A 15,191-nucleotide genomic window follows, 5' to 3' on the forward strand; every position below is an offset into this window, starting at 1 on the left:
GAATTATTTTATAAAATGTGGGATGTTTGACGAAATGGAGAGAGAGAGAGAGATAGAGAGAGAGAGAGGGAGAGGTTGCCAAACCTTTCATTTACAAGACTACCAAAACAAATGGTACTTTGCACGACACTCTTATCACTAACATTTATAAATAAGTCATTTAAAAACTTATCACACTCAATCCGAGTGTCAAGGAATAGTGGAAAACGCTGACAAGGTGCTGCATGTCCGATGGTTGGAAGGTTTAAATGATGGTAAATTCTATTTTGCTAGACATATTCTAAGTGAGTTTCAAAAGTAACAGCAATACATGTGCACTGAGGCAGGCAAAAGGACAAGAAGCATAAAAACGTAGACGACACCAATTTTACTACGTTAGGCAAAAGGAATTGGTAAATTTTTGGTTTGGTCTCGTTTCGTTTGTTATATTGTCTTCTTCTTTTTCTTTTTTTTTGTAAGGGTGGGGTTGGTGGGGGTGGGGGTGGGGGTGGGGGTAGGGAGTGCGTGGGTGTGTAGGGGTACCTCTGGGACCGCCATGCCTGTTACATGTAGCACCTCTTCCCTCGTAGCATCGTTTTGTGTGAGTTGGTGATTTTAGAACGCAGGTTTTACGAGACTGAAAAAAGCCCAATGACTGCTCCGCTACATCAACTGCAAACACTATCATGAAATTGATCAGAATACATGTGCCAGCATGATTCTGTCTTATAATTACCTAGCTGCATGTTGCAGTACTTTTATCTAGACAGAATAACAATACATTTTGATCGAAAATGAAAATATTGATCTACAACTTATTATATTGAAGTGTTCTAGCTTCGAGCATTCGTTGACAATGGAACAGGGCTCAATTGTAAAAGTGTCCAAATTTGCGATCACTTTTAAATGGAATATTTCCTTCCAACCGTTCACCGACAATGTACAAGTTAATCAGTCACAAATGGTTTTTTGCCAAACATCTCGTAATGGACTGCTATCAACCTACTAAAGCTAATTGCAAAATGTAAGCATTATAGGCTGTGACACCGACTGTCTACACATAACCAGTACATGTGACAGCAAGTGTTTTGTAGCATGTATTCAGTGAAATTTTACCAGAATGAAAGTCTTATCGAAACTCAGCATCATCTGAAGTTTAACAAAAGCATAAGCAGGGATGGTATCTAATATGGAGTACCCCCGGTATGCTGTCTGCGTTGGGTCTTTTTTTTATTATACACCTTTTGTGCCACGCTGAAATTAAAAATACAAAGAAGCACTTAGTACCATAATAGACCGTTACAAAACGTTGCTGATGTTGCAGTGTGAAGGAATAAAAAAACACAAAACATACGGTATGTCTTCATGTTATGCTCTCAGAGTTAAGAGATCTCTTTTGACAGAGACCTAAACCTTGACCAGTTAAGGAGTAGCTGACGTCATACAGTTGGTCAAATCTTGTGACGTCAGTGACTAAGCAGGCTACGTCCGGTGGCAGCTCCTTGGAGAACTCCATAGTCACTCAGATTGCTCCCAGAGCCAAAAGGCAAAGAAATCGAATATTAAATCCAAATAAAAAGAGTTTTGTGATTGTTTAGCATGAAATGACCCTAAATGTACCAATTGCAACACTTCCAATGTTCGTTGCCTGGATCATATGGCAAAATTTAATCAATCATCTGTTTTAGCCAGCTCTTTAACTGAATGGAAAAACGTGAAGCCAACAATGATTTTCTGATGACATCGCCAGCACTTAGACAGGTTCGAATCAAATGCCAGTCATATGACGAATCTTTAAGTCTCGTCTTAGCTGTATGGTAAACTAGTGTAAAGGACACGCTTGTTATGTCTGAGGCTCGCCATGATGATGGTGTCTTCATTAATGGTTATGGCCATTTAATTAAATGACCAATTTATTGGAACGCGATGATTCTTAAAATAAAGAAAGTGAGGTTAACTCGTCATTATTAATTTGACATACATGTGTATAATATCCGTGTCGATGTGGACAAGTTGCAGACTGCTGCATCATCTACTAACTACTCGGCTTCTGACGGGCCATTATCAAAACATGAAACAACCATTTGCCATTGACTAATATATCGGTTTTCGCTCGAAATGTGATAAATTTCTAGCTTTTCATCAAGTCGCAAGCATATTTCAAAATTACAGTAAATTATACGGTTCATCTCGTTTCCTGAGATGCTTGTAATTTCTGACATTTCTGTTTCCCTTTTGTCATCGATAACTCTGTCGGGTACATTGCAGTTTATCAGCTAAGCACAGTTCTACTGCATTTGATATTTGATTCTTTTGTTTTGGATTCAGTACAAGTCTTTCTAGGCTTTTGATTCCAAGTCACCAGGATTTTTTTTTTGTTTTTTGTTTTTATTTATAGTGCCAATGCAGTCGTCTTTGTTATCTGAACAAAAAGAAATACAATAGGTAGAAGTAGAAAAAAAAGAGTTAAAAATAAAATATCTAATACATTGAAGATCTTATGGATTTTAATTCGATCCTTTCCTGTTATACAATACCGTATGGCCGTAAGGTTTTCGTGAGCTTGCGACTTTCCAATTTTAACAATTGTGTGCAGTTCTCTTTTGAAGTTACAACATGTAGTAGCTGTTGCGTTTTATGTTGACCTTTTCAGGGTTTTAACTGACTAGCAGCACTACAGTTTCAAATTGAAAAGAGATCAAAACATTTCCTTCACACACATCATACAATGTACAATGTAGTTAATCAAGGAAAAAAGTCAGAATCTGTTAAGATTCACATGCCAACCTCAATATATTTTATGATTTTCAGAAAATTTAGTTTTCCTGTTTTGTTTAATATACGATTAAGATATGAAACCGACTTTTCAGTTGCAATTTCACAATTCACCAATTATCATTCTAGTATATACATATAAAGACGTTTCTCCACAGAATATATAAGATATTTTAATAATCAAACTGCTAAGATATGAATTATACATACACAGGTACGATGAAAAACAAAATGTGTAATTTGAGACATGGAACATTATTAAAATAGAAGTTAAGTGTTTGAAGTCGCGCAATGTGACCAAATATATTGGAGTTTACATTACAAAGTATATAAAATAGTTAATGGGAATATTCTATACAGTATTCATCAAACTGAATTATTTAAAGTGCAGTTTTACATTGTCTGTTTATTTGTTGGTATATTTTTTCGTCGTGGGTTCGAAAACCAATCTATTTTTATGGGCTGCATGATACCTTTCATCGAGTCCAATAGAAATCAATAAAAGCAAATCAAGTTTAGCAGTTTGTATGCTACGTGGCGATGAAAGATTAGCCTCCACCACGACCACAGGTATTCTTTCGTTAGATATTCACAGATATTTCTCAGGCTATTCACCAGCTGTGGCCAATTTCTGTTCTGTGAAGATCACAACACAACGACTACGTCTTCAGGTAGCCTTCCTCTGGTGGAGTAATGGAACTCACGTTCTCATTAAGAATCACCCTAGATACATTTTCCCCAGAGTCTGGAGCCTTTGAGAAAAAATCACGTTAGGTTTCGAGAGCGTGGTCTGAAACAGGAGCATATTAACAAGTGCGGTGCAGCAACGATAAAAAAGGTGACAGGATTTATCCGCGCATATTTTCCTGGATATTTGTTTATTAATAACTGTAGGATTTCTGTCTTTTACGCAGCAATACGCACACGAGTACGCAAGTGTGAATACCAGCTTGTGTATTGTTTTATAAAAGATATATTCCAAGCGCACAGAGTTTCACCCTAAATGTTAAAAGGTACCCCCCCCCCCCCCCTGTATGCCCCGCCTTACACGAACTATCGCACTTAATCTAGTCTCGTATGAAGTTACAAAGTGCCGACACCCTCTTTTTAAGTTTATTCGGATACTTGGCACTTGGGATAAAGCACTCGTTTAACTATAAAATTGAGTCAAGCTGCAGGCGCGGCATCTAAAATAAATAAAAAAAATAAATAAATAAATAAATAAATAAATAAATAAATAAATATTTGATTAACCATTATTCTCAAAGGGAATGCATGTAATGCTTCAAAAATACATTTTTGCTTTAACACATAGGCTAAAAAGATATCAATATTTGACAGTTAAGAAAGCAATATCCTTTTATTATCCTGATCATGACTTACAAACGAGTCACATATAACGAGAACCATTTGATACATTTGATACTAAATGGATTTCCGCCATATTTGCCTAGAATGGATATAATGTTGGTGCAAAACTATAAAACAGACACAGAAGAAGAATGCTGAGTTTTAGGTACTGGTATAGACCAGACTGCCTCTTAAAAAAAGCTGCGAATTAAAAAAATGTTAAGATCTGAAATGCGGGTTGTTTATTTCCTGGTTTGTCATTCATCCCCTTGAGCATGCCTCTAGGGATTTCGAGTCCACGCAAATCAGAGACCTACGGTGCCGTAGATGCTCACAAAATTCCATAATCTAACAATTACGCTACAGCCGTAGATGCTCACAAAATTCCATAATCTAACAATTACGCTACAGATACTCCGCAAGAGTCCCCAGAGAGTCGTATCACCACGTGGAAAATGACCGACACACGCACACACACACACACACACACACACACACACACAGGGACAGGCAGACAGAGAGACAGGCAGGAAGAGAGAGAGAGAGAGAGAGAGAGAGAGAGAGAGAGAGAGAGAGATCTAGACACAGGAAGGCGAACAGCGAGACGGCAAACAGGCAGGTAGAAAGAGAGGAAGGGGCAGGCGGGGAGAGAAACAAGCATACCGGGCAAAGTGATAGACAAGCAGGCAGAAAATCAGGGAGAGAGAGATAGAGAGAGAGAGAGAGAGGCAGGCAGGCAGAGGGTCAGTCAAGTAGGCATAGGGACAGAAAGGGCAAAAGAAATCACGAAAATGCGTTATCACAAATGCAATCTCTTTACGGCAAGAGCCAATTTTGGTTGCGCTAACTTAAATTAAACAATGCATTTGAGGAAGGGTTCCAGTACAGTGTTTTGCATGAAAGAGAACTGTGATATTGACACTGGTGTCATCGCATTCTAAATCAGGATTATTTAAATGATTTTCGCTACCAATTTGCCTCCCGTATCTTCATAAACATTTCGGGTTGTGAAGTACATGTACATTGAAGTGTATTGATAGAAAATCGATTTTAACACGCCATTTGAATAGAGTGCAAGAAACTATCCACTGCACCCAAGGAATTAATTTCATTTGAAACTACTACACATTGAGGTCCTCCACTTTGGAAACGCTTTATTTCAAAGAAACTTAATTTGATCTCGCAAAAGCACATAACGGTATTGACATTACCCAGGCGAGTGATCCGCTGGGTAGAAACGAAAACATGATCCTTTCCTTTGACTTGATACTAGTGACTTGAGAATTAAACCATTTTATCAATGCACAGCTTTCTCAATGTGAAAACAGATTTATCACTCTGGGGGACGGTGCGTAGGAAGCGTGATCACTGACTGAGCACTTAGTCAGTGCTCTCCGTAAATGTCAGGGGGGGGGGGGGGGAGAAAATCTCATACATGTAACTGTTAATAATGGGCAAGTGCTTTGGAGAGATTTCTAAAACCATAAATAAATTTTAAAAAGGTAAAACTCTAGTTTCGTCTTCCATTAAGAATAAACCCAATAAACAAGTGCCCCGAGAAATGAATACAAGGTCATTTGCAGCGCTCATACATATGTTTCTTTTGGATCTATGGAAAATAACAGGACAATAAGCTATATCATCTAATATAATATTCTATTTATCTCTGAGGACCACTTCCATGAAGCATTTTCTCTCTGTTCCAAGTTTTTTTTTTTTTTTTGAGAAATAGATTTTCTGCAAGTACTGTGGTAAATATTTTGAGACTGCAATCGCATTATTGTGACCCAAGGGGCAGCGTGTAAATTTGATCAGCCGAGATATTTTTTTTTGCTGTGACACTATATATGTGTTGAGTCCATTAGATAAGGGCAATTTAGGATCGTGCACTCTTAGATACAAGCAAATAATCGGCAAAGATGTCAAATGCGACATTATAAATAAAATATTTTCTAGGTGGAAACAAATGTACATCATTCTTCAGAAAGGATGCCAGAAATATACCTTGGGAGTTACAACCTTTTTTTTTTTTTTACAAAAAAACATATGTAATTAACTGACACATTAGTGGTGTTTAAGTATTTATAATATCTTACTTAAACACTAAAAAATGAATAAAACCTTCAACAAATCCAAATCCAATTTCAAGATGTCAGAAAAAAAAAAACGTAATGCGTGAAAGGTTCTATCTAAAATGTGTATTATAACCCCTAAAAAGCAAAGCTACTTCATTAGCTTATAATTTTGAATTATAGATGATCTACTTTTATGAAAAACAAAAACAAAAACAGAACATTGCACTGCACTTTCCAAATATGCAATAAATACATACATACATAAACAGGTCTATAGTAGAAGACCCCTAGGCTCTACCCTCTACCAGGGCCACGAATTGGTTTTTTACCAGATATTCACAGATATGTCCCAAAATAAATGATGGTACTTTTCTGAACTGTCACGCCAGAGAAAAGTGCACATAACTTTCTGGAACTCTGGTAGGGGGTATTTAACGCCGACCTGCTGTGGGATGATATTTTCAAGAAAATCACAAGGCAATCAAATAAATTTGTGAAGAAAACAATGCACGAAAAGTGATCAACAGTATCATGCAAAACCCTAGGTGCCGTAAAATCATTTGATTGAGTCTGTCAACTCAATCCTTCGTAGTTTCATGCATGTATAAAAATATGACGACTTAACTCACAATCATCCGTTAAAGATAGGACTTCTTTATCAGATAAGAATTTGAAGATTTACAGATAGGAAAACATAATCTTAGATGATTTCTAAATTGGACGGTAAGTGCCATGGTAATGCAAGGAAGTGGGCTTCCTAATTGTCTATGTTTTTTGTCGCTCTGTTTGACGGTTGTTGTTATATGAAACACGAATCGTTTCTGTTTAATGAACAATAACCTGTCTAATTACAGCCTTATCGGCAACAATACCAGTAGGTTATCGTAAATTACACTTTGAAATAGATGCTTCTATCGCACAGCTTTCGATGGCATCTAAGGTATACATAATACTATGTGGAAGTATCCAAAATGCGTTTTCAAATAGCCACATGTATTAAGCTACGCCGAATTTGGATCGATCTGTCTTCACAATGGACCTTAGCATTCCGAGGTCTCTGACAAAGTCAACAGCCAGGCGCGGCGGCGCCAACATCTCACGCGAATGGAAATTGATAAGAGATTGCTAGAGTTGCTTTCTACGTGAATATTAGTTTTCAAAACTAGAGTATTTTGACACAGTAACAACTGGTGGTTAGCAGAAAACATACTGCACAGTCATGTTGTCTATGGTCATTGCTTACAGAAAATGTCGCTTTCAAGTAATAACACATTAGACTACAGTAAAAACTTTGTTTAGCTCTTTCGTTAAGATCTCTCTCTCCTTCTCTCTTTCTCTCTCTCTTAAAACATTCAATAATGAATAATCGGCCAAGCTCAAAAAATTTTTATCTGTAGGCAGCGAACTGGGAAATCCAGTCGGGTAAAAAACACCTTAAGTGCTTTGCCAACACATTTTAATGTACACACTGAATCTTTTCAGACTCGATGCATTAATACCAAAGCTGTGCATTCCTGTTGACTTAAATCTGTGATACTCTAACCACTACCTAAAAGAAATTCAGACAGAAAATTCAATCCAAAAGTCAATATAAAAATACTGAAGCACCTTGTAAAAACACAGGTACATAACATCGTATAGTGCGAAACAAGCTTTACTAGTACATCAAAATTTAATCCGTCTACGGGTATGTACAAGCACAATATAGCTAGTTTATATAATGCCATTTTATTCAGATAAGTAATGTATATTCAGAAACAACGTGTAATAAATGTGCCTTGAAGATAAGTCTGTTTTTCTGACCAGAAAACAGTGGACGACATTTTAGGCTAATTAAACTGAATGTCTTTTTACTTGGGAAGTAATTGTAATGTATATTGTCGGCAACCAACGTTTTCCGCACATTAGGCTTATTTGAAAAACATTGGCCAGATAGTAAGTCCCCAATATAATAACAATTAATCTAATCGAAGTAGCCATGGTAACATGCTCTTAGTAACTCCTTTCCACTAAAGGTCAGATATACCTTACAGTGATTGCTTAAACAGTATGGGCCTATTCCAGATATCTGTCAATTTAAACCCTTTGAAAATGGATTTAAGCCAGATAGGATACGATTTGTTTGAATCAAAATACATTTCAACGGTTAGCAAGAGGAAATCATTGTTTCGAAATCTTCCTTACAGCGGATTTAAGGATTTAAATGGCACTTTTGTTACTTCCTTTAAAGGGGCATTCAATGTGATTCTCTCGTCAAAATTAATATCTGGAGATTCTCTTTGAAAATCCCACACAGTTATATTCATGTCTTGTAAAGCTTCTGAAGTTTCTCCAATTCAAAACTCCAGAGACATTAAAACCATTTAGAAAAAAGTTTGTCTGAGACGTACAATGTTTCGTTATTATCTTTTAAGGATTTCATGATCTTTTCATCATGACAAGAAAGTTTTCATGTAAGTTGGGTGATTGACTTTCATGGTGAAATCAGGATCGAGCAAGCTGGCTTTCACCAACAGCAATCGGCAAAATCGAAGGCAGCGCGTTCATAACAGGTTTCCTGCCTCGTATTCGGAGGTTCTCGTGCGAGAAAAGGTTATTTATCGTGTTGCAGGACTTCCTCGTTTGTTGAAATTGTCTTTCTAAAAATAGAATACAGGCCCAACTGGCTTTCAGTGTTCCCATATGGTTGCAGTGACCTATGTTTAAGTATGGCGCAAGCATAGTTTCAGGACAGACGTGCCTACTGGTAGTCAAAAACAATGATGGATTTAAGAGCAGTTTTAGGAATGCTGTACTTCTGTGCGGTAGTGAGAGGTAGGTTATTTCCTCTCCTCTGACGAGGTTTTTATGGAACAATACCAAATCAACTCTTTCTACCGTTTTCAGTCGTGCGCTAATGAAACTTGGTTCTCACGCAAAATCTACAATGAACTGTTCTTCCTTTTGAATTATTTTTTAACTGTTTTCTTTTCCACTATCAACAGAACAGTTTTGTACTATGAAACCCTACAAACCAGGACAGCTTAGGATGCAAATGTGTACCTGGGTATTTAGCTCATGCAGGCGTTCGTTTGGTCTCCTGTGCCACGACCTTAATTATGATTGCTGAAACTCGTGAATCGAAAGTTATTGCCGCCCAGTTAAGAGACAAAGGTTTTTTAAAATCGCTCTCCAGTTCATGCATAAATTTTCTGGACGAACAAACATGCTACACGCAGTTGACTTATGACTGACACCGTAGTATTACCAGATTTAAGTAATATCCTACGCGATTTTCCTGTTGACCTCCCTATATCCGAAACTGTGCAAGCATGCGTTGTAGTCTTGTCACTTCAGTTAACTGTGACTTCATCACTGACTAGAACTAAGAAGGTAGATATCCATTTCTTTGCTAGATCACATATGTCATTTCGTATTAAGTCTATTTCCTTGAGGCAACAAACGTATGCCATTATACTTCCAAACCATGTTTTTATATTGTTATGTGTGACTTGAGCTTAATTTGTAGGCCTAATGTCATCAAAACTGTCTCATTCGCCAATGTCCTCATTTTGACGGGCCTCTCTCCTGATACGGCGAAATGTGTTATGTATTTTTTAAAAAATATGAATGAACAATGCACTTACAATGCTAAAACGATAGACTCCTGTACATGTAATATACTGTGCCTGTTCATCCCCCCGCCCGCCCGCCCGCCCTCATGAAACACAAGCCTATATATTATATATTCCTTTCGCATCTATTTTCTCTCAGACGTTTTAATGAGCTTTCCAGTGCTTTAGAGGAAATATGCTGCTTGCCAAAGTCGCCTATTTTATTTTTTACGCTTAAAATATAGCGTTAAGTGGTCAATAGGGAGAACAAGGTGACTGCATGGTAGCAGTTTGAGGCACAAACTTGATAACTCAGTATAACAAAGCAACTCAGGTGCTTAAAATTAAATCAAAGCAAAACAAAACAAAACAAAAAGTTTTTTTCTTTTTGTCAGTCCGCGAGTAACACCCAAATCTCCGTGCTGCGGTCTTCCTTACTCCACATATTTTACAAGAATCGATCTAAATATATACAATATTCTCATCGAAAAAGAAGAAGGAAAAGTTACTTTTATGCCAACAGTATCAAACATTTCATATCTTTTACTCCTATTTCTTAGGCGCAGCCCTCTCAAAATGCTCGTTTTAAAAAAATATTTTCTCTGACTTTTAGCCTGCTTCAGATGCGGAACTCGACCCCACGTTCCGCGAAGTGTCAGGCGCCAGGAAGCTTATCCCCACTCTTGGCCGTGGATGGCTTATATAGAAATTGGACGAGAAACAGGAGAAGGCAATCGATATAAATACAACTGTGGAGGGAGCCTCCTTGATAAAAGATGGGTGCTGACAGCCGCTCACTGCTTGCATACACCGTAAGTACGCACTGAGTTAGTCCTACTATCCATGCGTGGGGCTCATTCATATGCATGTTACACAGAATTTTAGAAAAATCTTACAACACAGAGCTATATTTTTAAAAAATACAACTCTTTAGTTTTGTTAGTTGGTCGGAAATGAATTGTCTGTATAATGTAAATAGAATCGAAAGCATAAACATCTATACAGTAGCATCATGTACATTTAGGCCTAACAGCAAGATACAAAGCGAGAAATATCCTATAGATATTGAACGATGTGCTTTATGAGCAAATGCTCGCGCGCGCGCGTGTTTGTGTGTGCGCACGCGCGAGAGAGAAAGTAGTATACTTTATTTGCATTATTGCTGATTTTCAATTGAACTCCAGTTGGGACTCTCCCATTCAATTGCAATGGCAAGCGGAGGATATTAAGGTGTCACTAGGTGTTCACAATCGGGCAAGACGCGCCACAACCACAGCTGTCATCGAAAGGAATGTTAGTGAGGTTCACATTATCAACAGCTATAAACCAGACACTCTTGACAACGACGCAGCTTTGCTAAAACTCTCTGAACCTGTCCCTTTTAACGATGAAATCGGACCAACATGCCCTGTCGATCACAGATTTGATTTCGAAGGAGCGCTATGCACGGTAATCGGATGGGGGACTTTGGGGTTTGGTAAGTTGACGTGAAAAAATGTTATTTCAAACAATGAAATAAATGAATAATAAAGAAACGAACAAATTAATACATATGTGAGTAAATAAGTAAGTAAGTAAGTTAATAATAATAAAAAAAACGTCTTGCGCCTTGAAATTGGAAAATTTGAATCTTTCTTGTAGATCCTTTTAGGTAACTAATAGGTAGTGTTTATGGTGTTTATTTTTTCACATTAATCCCAAATGGAAAAACATCAAGATATGAAATGGCTGCATTTTTCGACATTTGATCAGTTATTTAGGCCTTCCTCAGTACACTACATGTAGATAACTAATATTCCTGGAACAATATTATTTTCAAGGAAACCCTGTACCCAGTGATGTACTGACCGAAGCGCCTGTTCGGTATATGTCTGCTGAATCCTGTCGCACCAATTCTCGCTATCCACGAGATGTGATCACGGACGACATGCTGTGCGCTGAGGAGTACGGGGGAGACGGCTGTGCGGTGGGGAAAACTCAAATAATATTGAAATTAGAGATGAATATGAAATTTAACATTGTTTCGCGCGTGCGCGTGTGTGTGTGCGCGTAAACATATTTTTTGTTTTTGCGCACCTGTGTAAAGCCTAGGTCCCAACGGGCTACTACGTGTGGTCTACGGCCAAAAAAAATGGGGAAAACGTGGGAGTTCGTGCGTAAGGAGCACGTCCATCGTGCGACTTTTGGAGGACGCAAACAGCAGGTAGAAACTTAACGACATGATCAACTCTTTGCAATCACCAATTACTTGATTCCTTCCCTGCTATCTAGCTACGTCCTAGCCGGACGCAAGGAACCTAAAAAACCGTGCGTCCAAAACGTGGTTGGGACCTAGGCTTAAGTAAAACTGTTTTGAATATACTACATACGTGTATATCAACGCATAAAAAAATCAAACTTTAAAGATTCAAACTTTAAAATATGGATAAGGAATCATTCTCATGATATTAATCTAAACGCACTTGAGACCCTGTGCATGACTAACTGTGCCAAATATGCATTTGCAGGGAGATCCAGGAGGACCTCTTCTGTGTGAGTTCCCAACTGACCGCAAGACAGAGTGGAAACAACTGGGCATCGTCAGTTTCGGCAGAGGATGCGAGTACATCTCCTATCCCGGCGTCTACACGGACGTCAGGAAAATATCCGACTGGCTTTACAGAACTATTGGTGAGTACGGTATTAGTGTTATTACTTTAACAAAAAGAACTGGCTTGAAAACAACCGTTTTACCATTGAAGTGTCATTTTATTTACAATAAATATTGATTCGCCATATTTGTATGATTATTCAGTGGTATGGAGAATTGAAGACTGTAGTAATAGGCCTAATGGTTCACAAAAATGGTTCGCTAGTCATTGTGAAAGCCATTTTTAAAAATGGCCTTTCAGTGGCTACTAAAATCATTGAAATTCATTTTTTTTGTCTTCACTTATAAGTTTAAGACCTGGTAATTATAAGACTGATATAAAATAGTTTTATTGGAGATGAGTCCTGAAGTAAATATCTGTTGATCAACACCCCCTCCCCCCCCCCCCCAAAAAAAAAAAAAAACTTTTCAAAGGAGTGTTATATTTTGGATACGGATCTATTTGCTCTAGATAGCAGATCAATGCACATACTAATGACTGAAAAAAAATAATCATTAATCATCGAATTAACTGGTTTTCTAATTGGTTTGTCAATAATATTTTTCTGACCTTTTTGTCAATTTTACCACATTTCCCCTTTTACAATTACTGGCAATGGCTGCGGTCACCTCTTTGCTTGTATCAGCCCGAAGCTGGTTTTGGAAAGAAAATTCATAAGCATCGGTGATGTAAAGAAATTTTAACTAATTAAATTTCCAGGTAGTTTCAATTTTTTAAAAGTAAATCTTCAAATCTTTTGGGGTGGGGAGTGGGGGGGGGGGGGGGGTATAGATGCAATGCGCAATGCACGTCTTCCAACTTAGAAAGCGTATAACTAGACTTATTATGTTTCAGTCGCTGGCTCGTGCGGGTCCCTGGAAAGACTTGGCTCGGCATACTACACCAACGACACAACATTTGAGACACTGAGCGACCTCACGGAGAGGGAATGCGAACAAGAGTGTATTAACATATATAAGTGTAAAGCGGCAACCTATCGTCGGAATCCACCAACATGTTGGCTTCAAGCCAAGCCTCAAAACGCTGGAAAGCACAGCGACTGGGTGGCTTTCCGTATAAAGGACGGTTGCAAGAAGCCGATTCCATACACGCGCACATGAGTATTGGAAGGTGAAAGTTCACAATATACGCTATAACGTACAAAATATCACAAGATTTCGTCTTATAAAGGCGGTATAGGGAAGTACCTTGGGTTTGTCTTGGAGTAATTTCAAAGTACATGCAACAGCAATCTGTGTGCATTAGTTTTTGTAATGGGTGTCAAATTGTCAAAATAGGAAAAATAATGATAACATCCCACTTGTACGTTAAAACTAAATAGATTTACAATAACTACTGTTTTCCTTAATTTTAAACTGTAAAAGAAACAAGAAAAAAAAAGTATTTTGCACCACCATGTTCTGCCATGGCATGTACAGAGGGACCCGAGGAGAAATAGTTTTTGAGGCTTTTGTGTTCTAAAAGGTTATTACTGACGCGACAGTAATTACTCTGTCGAAAAAGGCTTTTAACATAAGCAACAGGAGTAAAGATTGCGTCATTTTATCTCACGAGACACTTCTGATGATGTCACAGCTGTCACAAGTATTTGATCTGTTAAAAGCTCTGTAAAACCTTACTTCAGGGAAAAGATCAAATGTACTGAGTGTTTTCCTTTTTTTCTAATTAGGCTAAAAAAGGTATAAAAATAGATATGAAAAACGCCGAACACACATTTTTTAAACATCGCTTCCTTTCTTATGCAAAAACCACTGTTTGTATTCCTAAGACTGAATTCAGATGCACACATCATGCAGCTGAATGCGGCTTAAAGCAAGCAATGGCGAAACACAGTGCTTTTTTTCTTTATCAATAACTTTACCACAAATATGGCGCGTGGCACTTCTATCACTAGGATAATTAAGTGAGCAGTTCTTCGGCGAGATATAAGTGCTTTGCGGTTAAAATACAATTAAATGCTGTAGCAAACCTGGATTTACGCATCCAATTTCAAATGGAGAAACAAACCCCGCTCACCTTACTTTTCCATAATTATAAGTGACTAAGCAACTTGAAACGTGCATCATTTTAGCTGAGTGTACTTTGATAACTTGTAACAATTACTTCTTTAGGCCCAATTTAAAGTATTTCATTTGTCACCTTTATAGCTTAACTGTCTTTTTTTTTAAAAAAATCGACTTGCTCAATTCTTTTTGTTAGAGTGACACTTCCGAGACACCATTCCTATAACGGCCTTTCGCACATCAAAGGGAAACTGTATCAAGAGTTAATTTGAAGGATCTTTTGGAGAAAACGTTTCTTCAAATATAGCACCGAAATAATACAAATTACGTGACTTTTCCTAAATTTTCCTATTTTATATATTAAAACATATGAGTAGGGGATCAGCTGTGTCACAGTATGTGTGTGCATGAAATAATGACGGAGGGCTGTGTACTTTATGCTCAGTAACACGTCACAAACGTGACTGGTTGCATTTCACTCAACTGCTACATTTGGTACTGTCTCACCTGTAGCAATCAGTAAGAATTGCGCTTCATCTCAACAGTAACATTTTCCAACACTGCCAAGAAGTGACCGAATAGATAAACTCTTTTTTTTTTCAATTTTCATCTGTCGAGCCTCTACAAGGATGGCAGGCATATCTGGCTGTAATGGAGTTGCTCAAATAACAAGGAAATACTTGAAATAACAAATAACACTATTAAACAAAGGAAAGTTGGTAACATAGGCTTTATTCAGGAATGCAGTAATTCATTGACAATTTT

The 15,191-nt window shown here is 37.7% G+C and overlaps 1 protein-coding gene across 1 annotated transcript; it reads left to right on the forward strand.

The window, feature by feature from the left end:
* Positions 1–8,799: 8,799 nt before the first annotated feature.
* Positions 8,800–14,064, forward strand: LOC106177498 (chymotrypsinogen A). Its single transcript, XM_087011536.1, has 6 exons — positions 8,800–8,993; positions 10,386–10,584; positions 10,957–11,249; positions 11,593–11,738; positions 12,280–12,442; positions 13,258–14,064. The coding sequence occupies exons 1-6, from the start codon at positions 8,939–8,941 to the stop codon at positions 13,521–13,523; spliced, it is 1,122 nt and encodes a 373-aa protein (XP_086867662.1). The 5' UTR covers positions 8,800–8,938; the 3' UTR covers positions 13,524–14,064.
* The last annotated feature ends 1,127 nt before the right edge of the window (positions 14,065–15,191 follow it).

The sequence above is a fragment of the Lingula anatina genome, chromosome 4 (genome assembly GCF_051362555.1).
Source record: "Lingula anatina isolate TDL-2025a chromosome 4, LinAna3.0, whole genome shotgun sequence".
Lineage (NCBI taxonomy): Eukaryota > Metazoa > Brachiopoda > Lingulata > Lingulida > Lingulidae > Lingula > Lingula anatina.

What these genes read in the sequence shown, in the direction of transcription:
- LOC106177498 (XM_087011536.1), top strand. Translation starts at nt 8,939, where the DNA reads ATGATGGATTTAAGAGCAGTTTTAGGAATGCTGTACTTCTGTGCGGTA. An exon ending in ATGGGGGACTTTGGGGTTTG is followed by an intron (nt 11,250 to 11,592) that starts GTAAGTTGACGT and finishes ATTATTTTCAAG; the next exon opens with GAAACCCTGTACCCAGTGAT. An exon ending in ACGGGGGAGACGGCTGTGCG is followed by an intron (nt 11,739 to 12,279) that starts GTGGGGAAAACT and finishes ATGCATTTGCAG; the next exon opens with GGAGATCCAGGAGGACCTCT.